This window comes from Acanthaster planci, linkage group LG08, assembly GCF_054643075.1.
Source record: "Acanthaster planci isolate LZ-2023a linkage group LG08, COTS_SCS, whole genome shotgun sequence".
NCBI classification, from domain to species: domain Eukaryota; kingdom Metazoa; phylum Echinodermata; class Asteroidea; order Valvatida; family Acanthasteridae; genus Acanthaster; species Acanthaster planci.
In genome coordinates, this window is record NC_141784.1 from 10,807,069 (window position 1) to 10,817,129 (window position 10,061).

The window sequence follows — 10,061 nt, forward strand, 5'->3', positions numbered from 1 at the left end:
ATATTGTCAGCTACAAAGGAAAATGAGTTTGTTTCCAGTACTAGGAACAGTTCAGACTAGACTATTTGTTGTCTTTTGTACAGAATAAATTTGATAGCGCATGCACATGTATGCAGTTGCCGGTGTGATGTGAGTGATATGTGTACCTTGGGACTGTCAGTGTTGATTACCGGTGATATTTGACTTAATTCTGATCAAACACATTAGCAGAGCCAATATTTGACTGTCTGATGAAATGACTTTAGCATCCATTTCACTTGTGTGAGTTTTTTTGGTAATGCTTTTAAATGTACAATGCAAATTACTGGCAGACTTGAGGCTTTGCAGTCACTGCTGAAAGGAGGGAACGATTACATTTTGGAAAGAAGCCAGAACAGGAAATATCCTTTTTTTCTTTTACTGGAGCAGGTTGATCTTTACTTTGTGACCGATTCTCACATTCTTGAAGAATTTGTGTGGACTTGAAATTAAAAAGCACAGCTCATACTACTTACTTTAGTTTTAAATGGAAAGTTTTTGAGGAAGACTTTTGTTTATTTTATTGATTTTTCCCCTGTAGACTTGATCCTCAGAATTATCCACACTAGCTGGCCATAATTGTACATTCCTGTTTGTTTTTTCTGCAGATACATCGCTTCGAGCCACACCGTCTTACCGCACAAACTGCCATAAGCAATTCATATAATCCAGGCCGAGCCATTATTACTGTCTGCCAGAGGAATAACACGGAACAGATACCGACCCCACCGCTAAGATGGGACAGCCACCATGTGGCCCGAATCACCCCCCTGACCAGAATGGACCAGTCTGGTGGCAATGCCATTGAGCCTCAGCCCCACCAACACCACCACCAGCACACAGCCAACGTGCCCGTAGCACCTGGACAAACTGTCGGCAACAATAGACGGCACGCAAAAAGTAAATCTCGGCCACGGTCTGGGGGTTCCCCGAGGGCCAGCCCGCGACACCGTCGGGAGACCAGGCAGAGCCTGCCTGCTATGCTTCACCGGAACGGGGAAGGGAACGGCAACTTCATTATCGTGGACAACGGACTACCAGTGCAGTCTCGGCTACACCCAAGCAACGGCAGTTGTTTGCCGGTCGTGATTATGCGGCATCACAGGGGGAGGCCTCCTCCGGGGAATCGTGTGTCGACGGCTTCCCAGACGTCCCTGGAGGGACCCGACAATATTGCATCCAGCGGGAATGTGGGTGCAAACACGGAGAGCATCAATGTGGGGGATAAAGTCATCGCTTCCATCCCATGCTCAGTCAGCCAGGAGGCAGCTTCCCGCTCCCTGCATCCAGCCGGGTTTCATAACACTAATGAGGGAACTGAAGCGGTTTACGATAACAACAACCCTGCCATTGACAAACCGGAGGGGGCCCCTGCAAAAACTGCATTGAGTCTGATAGACAGAAAAGCCAGCTCGTCGTCTGGCAGCGTGTCGGGACCCCCAACCAGCGTGCCTTCCCAGACCAAATCCAGCAGCAGCAACGAGCGGCTGACTGGCACCAGTAGCAGCCACACGAGTCGGGACTCTGCATCGGCCATTGGACGAAAGCAGAGGCGCCGGCATAGCCGTCACACTGCCGAACGCCGGCGAGTGTCGTCCTCGACAACTTGCAGTACATCCCCAACAGATTGCAGCTCTCGCTCCAGCACCAGCGGGAGCTTTGGAAGAGCCCGCCGATCTCGGAACAGGTACATTTCCACAAGTTCTTCCAGCGACAGTGAAGAGGACCAAAGACCTCCCCCGCCCAGGCGAGTCATCATCGCCAGGATGGCCAATGGTGGTGTTCGACACGAGATGCTGGACCCAAACAATGCTTATGGATATACTGGTGCTGTCCAGCGTGAACACGCACACAGGAGAAGCTCTGGCTCCTCCGCAAACACACCACCCAGGGGCAGACCCAAACACAAAAAGACAAATGGGGAGAGAGCTGGCTCTGTCGGCAGGAGAACCAACAGTTCCGGACCACCGGTGAGGTACGATCCACGGATGGTACAGAGTGCCATGCAAACCCACGTCATCCCAACTCCACTTGCTGTCTCATCTCCGATAGCACCACAGGAAACAAGCGAACAAGTTCACCTCAGGCAAAAACGACCAAACTCTCTTAACCTGCGCCTGAGCAGAAAGTCCCACCCGGCTGCCCAGCCAAGGCCAAGCCAACATGCAACAGTGACCTTTGTCGAGGAGAGCGACCCCTGGATTCACAGGGACACCGAAAGGACGTATGCATCAGTGGGTGTGCAAAGCATGCCAGAGCAGACCCAAACTGGCCAAGCTCTGCCGGCCAAGTCCATCCAGCCCCCAGCTGACGTCAACCCACCTCTGATTGGAAGCGCTGCCAGCGCTCCCACCCCATCCACCAATGTGGACCCCCTCCTAGTGCCTAAGCCCAAGCCCCGGCCCAAGTCCATGGTAGAGCTGAGTCAGGACACCAGTGTCATAGTCTCCAGCTTCCTGCGGCAGGCCGTCCACGGCCTGTCCCCAGCCATCAAGACCGTCCTGGAGGACATTCAAAGTGTCATCACCACGGATGAGCAGTACCTCGCTGAGGCCATGCAGAGCCACAGCATCCTGGATGAGTACATCGAGAAGTCAAACTCACTGGACAAGCTCCTCGAGGAGAAGAAGGGCACAGATTCTGAGCTTCCTGATCCCAAAGTCTCACCCCCAATGCCCAGCCCCGTCAGCTGCAAGAAGCTCTTGAGGGAAACCCTTGAAGAAAAATGTGGCATAGAGGGCAGTGGTATCCTCCCCATTCCCGATACCAAGCTCCAGAACCGCCCTGACAAAGACCTCATGGGGATCAACAGCGGCAAACACGAAGCCGTGCTGCAAGATTGTCTGGTCAAAACACTAGAAAGTGCTAGGGAAACAGTCCTTTAACAGTTGTGTCTTGTACAAAATATACATGATTGTATGAGAAATGACTCAAAAGCCTTGCCTGCTGGTACTCTGCACAGCCTGGTTTCCAAGCAAAACATTGTAAGAAATGGTATGATGTCATGCCTTTAACTGCCAAAGAGCGACCACTGAATTGCAGTGGGTTTATACCACAGCACAAACCGTATTATTTGTTGTTTGTTAATGTTTTTCAACCTGAGGAGATACAATGCTTGCCGAGGAGCTAATTCATTTCTTTTTCCATGGACTTCTCTTCCCAAACTCTTTGCAATTCTCTGGTACACTAAAATTGTCAGAGCAGTTGTCAGAGCTGAACGTTAGGAGCAGTAACAAAAAATTTGTGCTCTTTTGAAACATCACTTGTATAACACTTCACAGAATGGACCAGAGGATTAACATTCTGGGGATGAAGAGTCATTTTGGAAGCGTGATAAATTTTGCCATGGTATTTTGGATTTTGATCCAAGAATGGGAAGAAAAAGCAACGTAATCAAGGTCCGTTGTTTGTTCGTTTGTTTGTATTTGTTCTTTTTTACTTTGTCGTTTTTTGCTCAAGTAATGGTTGTACATCAGCTTCCACTTTCGCACTGCAGTCTTTGGTTTTCTGTTTTTGTTGAGTGGATGGCTTTGTTTCAACTAATTAAATAATCGTTCTCAAAATGAATTTCAAAATTCTGCTCACTCCAGGATAATATTCTCAAGCCCTGTGCGCGATTACCCAATGCATATTCCATTTGCGGAACAAATGTAAAACATAGCCAGTGGCTTCGGGTAAACTTCTGAAGGCCACTACCTATGCTTGGCTTGGCCTGGGGGAATGTGCATTGGTTAACCACTGATTTTGCAATGGAGATTGGGTCTGGACCGAGTCAGTCTGGAGCTTAATGGGGCACTTGTATGATCAAAAATGTCCACAGTCCGAAAGGAAGAGGCCTCTCTGCTGACTGACGACATCAGAAGAGGCCAGCATTGCTGTTTATCTCCAAGGCCTGACAACTAGCACTGTCTGAAGAAGTTGTGGACGAGGCAATGAAAACTTGCTGGCAGTGTGTGATTCATAAGTACATGTTTAAGATCATGTTTGTTGTTTTTGTTTGTTTGTTTTTTCCTGAGGGTGTACTGCCTTGTAAACACAGTTGTGCAAGCGTGGTGTACGCAGTGTGGACTTTCGCACTAAAAAGGTCCGCGTTATGTAAGGGTAAAAGATGTGTGGACTCACGCATGCCCGTACAGTGTTTTCCCCTCTCTTAAAAACTTCTTGAGAGGCATTTTGGGGTCAAGGTTTTCGGATGGCAAAATGAAAAGGAACACAGAAATTCAAAACTCCAGCTTGAAGGGGTTATCATAGTGGGTTCCAAACAAATATCTGATTGCCCAAAGCTGACTGTGAATGATACAGTGATGGCTTAAACCACATTTCTGCAGACTTTGAATTTCTTATTTAAAACTCTAATAATTAGTTTTAAACAGTCAAGAAAGTAACAAATATACAACAACATATCCCCCCCCAAAAAAAATTGATAATCGCCATGCGCCTCCTGCATCCCCAGAGTGAACTCGGTCATTAAATATGCTGCGGGCCTCTGCTCCAGAATGGTTTACAACTTCCTGGTGTCTCCCATCAACCGAGCAGAGGCATTTTGTCAAGCATTGACATGGTTTTATTAGAATATCAATATTTTATTGTGCAGCATGCTAAGTTCTTCCACTAGTTCTGTGTTATTTATGCATATTTTATTTTCTGCCCGCTACTGAGAGCGGGAGAGTTTTTCTTTAATGTACATGTATAACATTTATTTTTCTCCTTACTCGTGCAATAACTTGTTTTTTTTATACCAAGTCCCAGGTGTGTCTCGTCTTTTTTGGTGTTTTGGATAGAAATGTATTCTATGACATAAAATGTGAAGTTGAAGTTTATGCCATCCTGCCTAGGCTCCAGCATTACCTTCTATCATGCATGAAAATGTTGACATTTTAAGTGAAAGGTCTGTGGCAGCGCCTTGCAACGATATCTCTCTTGTGAGTATGTGTGGTTCAGAATTGAGGAATCCTCCGGTTCTTTGCTGAACTCCGCATTCTCACAAAAGAGATATCGTTGCACGGTTCTACCACCGACCTTTTACTTAAACTTGTCACTCTCACCATGAAGAGCTTCAAAGCTCAGTGCATGTAGTGGACATTTTCGTTGGATATGAGGTGCAGACAGTTAAACCAGGCACCGTCTGACATATTTGTTCCCTGACATGTATTAGGAACGTTTGTGACAACAACATGTTTGCATTTGCAGGGTCACAAATCGGGTCTTGAGCTGTACTTGACCGTAGAAATGTATCTCATTAACTCAGTTTTGGCCTTCAGTTTTAAGAAGGCCTCAGTCCAGGGCAGTTGTACTGTCCATTTGGATGTTTTGGGGTTTATCATGTGCAAGTCAACCTTTCTTAAAGTGTTAGATATCATATGTAAAACAAGTGTGTTTTTGTCTTTTTAGCAACGAAAGTTTTGAAAACAAAATGCCTACCCGAATAATGCAGATTCATAACCCTTTTTCTACTTCCAAGGTATTTATAATATGCCTATTTAACACTTTATGGATCCATCAAATGGATTTATCAAATGTCATTAAAATAGTTGGCTTCAGTTTAAAGTCTTTTGCAAAGGTTGGGGTGGTATCACTCAGTGAAGACACAGCTGACACCCCTGGGTATGTCTCTGCCACAAACACTTTCAATACGTGCATGGGCCATGTATGAACCCTCGGGTTCATGTTTGACGGCAGCCTTGTGCTCCAGGTCTAGTTCCTGATGTTAGAAACTGTGGCTCAAAGTCTGTGTGCCCTCTCATTGAGGACCATCGGACTGTATGCAGCTGTGGATCTGAGCATTTCTGTTTTGGTCAGTCTGGGTTTGGGTACCGGGGGTGCGAATGAAGCCAATAGCATCATGGAAGCTGAGATTTCAGGGATGGCGTTGGTCAGCATTCCACCATTTTATGCTTCACCAAATTCCTGCTAAGCAGGATTATCATCTGTGGTAATTCTCAACGCTCTGATACTGTGGACATAAAATCAAATTGTTGGTAGAAACCACAAATAATGAAATATAGACCGTCTCTCACAGGCAGAGGGATAGAGAGAGGGTTAAGGGTAGCATCCAGTGGACTGTCTCCCTCAGTACTAAAAATAAATGAGCACGCAAACCAAATTAACTCAACTTCTGATGCAGTAAATAGTTTCGGTTATTTTCTCTAGGCATTTCTGCTTGCTCCACTTTGATATAGTTTCCAGTGATTATTTTTCTGAATTTTCAGACCTCTCTGAGAATTACTATGGTTCTTTTTCTGACTACCCAGGGGTGTTTGGGTATTTGGGTATTTGAGAATGCTTGCAAAGTCAAAACAACAAACAGAACCAAAAGGCGGTTGGATGTTTGCCCCCCAAAAAATAAATTGGTAGAATGTTCAGCTTTTGACCAACAACCAAACACAGTGCATTTGTTGCAGCCATCAAAATGCAGTGCAGATAATGTGTACATCTGGTATATCAAATATCCCTATGGAGTCGCCACCCAGAGTAGAACCCATTTCTGAGAGAGGGTGCACATTTGACTTTTGTCATAAGAGGTTAGCATTTTTCATGGGGGGGTGTCTCAATCTGCTCCTGTATACTGTTTGGTAATTTGTCTAATGGAGGCATCCGGTCAAAAAGGTACAGTAGTTCTAGTGCGCTTCATGGGCACTTGGGCAGTGCAGCATTTCTTTGAGGTGTCTTTAGAATGTTCCCATGGATAGTAGTGCAGTCAAATTCAAACAGTGTATAGACAATCTGTAACCAGACCAAATATTGATTGATATGCAATGATTCTTTTTCTAAAACTCTATTAAATTCAATGCAATGAAATGATCTTTTATCTATTGATACTGATGTATTTGAATTCAAAGAACAAGTTTGCGTGCCAACTTTTGTCCCATTGAAGTCCAAAGAGTTAGTAGTTAGTCTCTTGATACCAATATGCTTAAAGGGACCACGTTATCAAAATATTTTCTTAAAATCCTTGAAATTGTACCTTTTTTGTCAATTAACCTTGTTTTTGTTTTGCCACTTTTTTCAGTGTTTTGGGGCCACTTTGGTTTTATGCTAAAATGGATTTCCATATTCATGAGCAGAACTATGATGTAATCTAAGGCACTTAACCTCAATGCTGTATTGAATTTTGCACAAAAGATTGCTAGATTTTTTATACTTTACTATTCACGATTTCCATTTACTTCACTATTCAAGATTTCCATTTACGTAGACAATTTATTGTTGTATAAGTATATGACGATAAACAATCAAGCAACTTTTTCCTCAAAAATATTTCAAAAAGCAATTTGGGGTTCAAAATTTAAAAACGAAAACATGGACACTGAATAGTGTCTTCCTGGATTGACATCACAGTGCCCTCACATGTTTGGAAAAGCTTAGTCATTTTTGATTGTTTAAACAAGTGCTCTTTGCAGTTTAAATCCAAAAGGATTTCAAACAGATTTCCTACATTGGAGAAGAGTTTAACCATGCACGAAAGGTGAGTCTAAAAAAATCATCGTCTTGTTCCTTTAAGCATACTAGTTGATATGGGTTGGCACCCATACTTGTCCTTATATGTAACCCGTCATCACTTGGTATTTTTAGATGTATAAATACTCTGTATAAAAGTGAGATGAACATAAGTGTTATGTTGAATGTAAACACTTAAACTTTTCGTATGAACAAATTGATGATCAAGGTTTTTGTAATGATTTTTCCATCTCAGCACAATCTTCCAATAAACATTTCCCCGATAATTCAGGACAAGATCCAGGCATGGACATTACGTGAGAATAATGTAATATAAGTGTATGATTGAGAATCAAGATGTTTCTTATTTCCTCCCCGGATCCGGAACGGTGCATGCTTATAATATGTTGTAATAAAACTGTGGAGAGTGCAAATGATAATAAAAGAAAAGTGAAGTGACATAAGTTCATAGAATCATTGTCTTTTCACTTGGAGTTGATATGAAGTAACTTATTAAGCTCATTTGTAGCTGGCTGTAGACGAAAATTGTTCCTATGAGGGTTGAACAGTGTAAGTTTTAGTTGCTAGTTCCAGACGAGAGCGTTAAGAAAAGCTAGTGAACTGTTGTTGAATAGATGTACATTCCGTTTGGGGATCGACCTGATTAACCTCTTTCCCCTCAAGGTTTATTGACAGACGACCAGCAATTGGTGCTTGAAGTCCATCCCAATAATTTAGGCGATTCACAATAGTGTACTTCCACGAGTTTGCCACGAGTTTGCAATGCGTTGGCCAATCACAACGCAAGAAACTTCCACCCTTTCGAAACGCGCATTGGGCCGACAAATTTCGCGCATTGTGACTGGCCAACGCGTTACAAACTCTTGGAGGCACACTAATTGTGAATCGCACTTACTTGCCGAGTTTCGATGATCCACAGGTATATCGCTCCGAGCGGGACAAAAGAGGCGTGCTTTTTAATAAAATTAACAGCCTGTTGGTCCAAACTCACCACTCAGGCGCGGAAGTTTATGCACGGTTGACGTGGAAGCCTGTATGTAACTCGCGACGAATTTATTCTGGAATACATGTATATGGTCTTCGCGTGCACACCCAAAGTGTGCAAAAACCTGGTTGGAAAACTTCGTACCAGCCTGTCTTTTTTCGCCGTCTGGGGCGCACTTCACCTCATCGCTTTAGGACCTTTGGACGAGACAACCAACGTGAACGATCCCGCGCCAAGGTAGAAATATTAAGATCAGCGTAAAACGCGACGTGCATGCGTTACGCAGCGGAAATGCGTCTTTCCCTATTTACGTGTTGGCCTATGTTGCGTGTATGATGCGCCCATGCGTTTCAATTTCACCGACACCAAAATCGACACTATTAACATAACATACGTGTGCGTTGAGTTCGGCCGTCAAAATTGCTCCGGGAGCGAATTTGACGGACAGGCCTACGCAACGCTTGGCGCAAGTGTTGACGCGCATATGGAAAGGTGCCTTAGAATTAACAAAATCAAACCGATACGTCTAAAGTTATTCAAATGTTTTATACTTGAATTAACTTAATCTTGGAAAAAGGTAAACTATCCGCCCCGAGCTGAAGTGCACCCCCAATTGGCGAAAAGAAAGACAGGTGGTTACAAGCAGGTTCTTGCACGCGTTCTGCATGTACGCATGTCCGCAAAGACCATACATGCCGGAGTAAATTAGTTATGCGTACTCAGCGTGCTCCGCGTCAAACGCGCATGTACTTACGTGGTGAATACCAAAAAACCACACCCTTTTTGGTTCCGCTCGGGGTTGCCCTCACCCGACTGACCCAAAAGTCTTGGAATCTCTGGTTGGGTTTTGTTTTGTTTTGTTTAAGTTAAGGTTTGGCTTTTATTCTGCATTTCCTCAAGAAATGTCAGTTTAACGCATACGTGTAACGGATGACGCGTGGTTGTCGAAACCTAGACCTGACTTGGGGCATAACCGCTCACGATCTCCATTATAAGCCGGGGTAGTGGTGACTGACACCAGGACAGGCACGAGGATCACGTGATGGCTAAACGAACGCTCTTGTCTAAGTTTAACTTACACGTGTGAGCTAATCGAACACACCCATATAGACTGGATAAGACATCGTGTCCAAAATGCGTCCGGCGTATGCGTATTTTCAGGAGGGTAAATAACGAGTGTTGCGAATTTCGTTGTGTGTACTTTTAAATGGAGTTTTTCAGAAACCGGTTGAGGTTTCTGTGCTTCAATCGTCAGATTTCAAAGAAAAACTGAATTCTGCACTTGGAGTGGATAAATTTGGAAAGAATAATGGTCGACGTGTACGCAGCAGTGAATTACCGGAAATCAACGTCAAGTGTGGAAGAAGGAACAGAAGGAAATGTGAGTCGCACTTTTTTAGTTTCAAAAAGTTTCTTAAGTTGTACTTTATAATGCTTGATACAAAGCCCGATAAGCTAGATAGACTGTCTTAAATTTCTTACTAAGCCCATATAGGCTTAAAGTTCATGAGACTTCACTATCTCGAAGTTGGAACCGTCAAAAGTGGTTTCAAAACTGAATGACTAATTTCTCGTTTATTTTCCCCAAATTTCACTGGAA

General features: G+C 44.0%; 1 protein-coding gene across 6 annotated transcripts in view; it reads left to right on the plus strand.

Annotated features, from left to right (window-relative positions):
* Positions 1-7,919, plus strand: part of LOC110989221 (uncharacterized) — an 85,794-nt gene extending 77,875 nt beyond the window's left edge. For all 6 annotated transcript variants that reach the window (XM_022253444.2, XM_022253446.2, XM_087139923.1 and 3 more), the window contains one exon: positions 627-7,919. In XM_022253444.2, the coding sequence (XP_022109136.2) occupies positions 627-2,903 (2,277 nt within the window). In that variant the 3' untranslated portion in view covers positions 2,904-7,919. The remainder of the gene's footprint in view (positions 1-626) is intronic.
* The last annotated feature ends 2,142 nt before the right edge of the window (positions 7,920-10,061 follow it).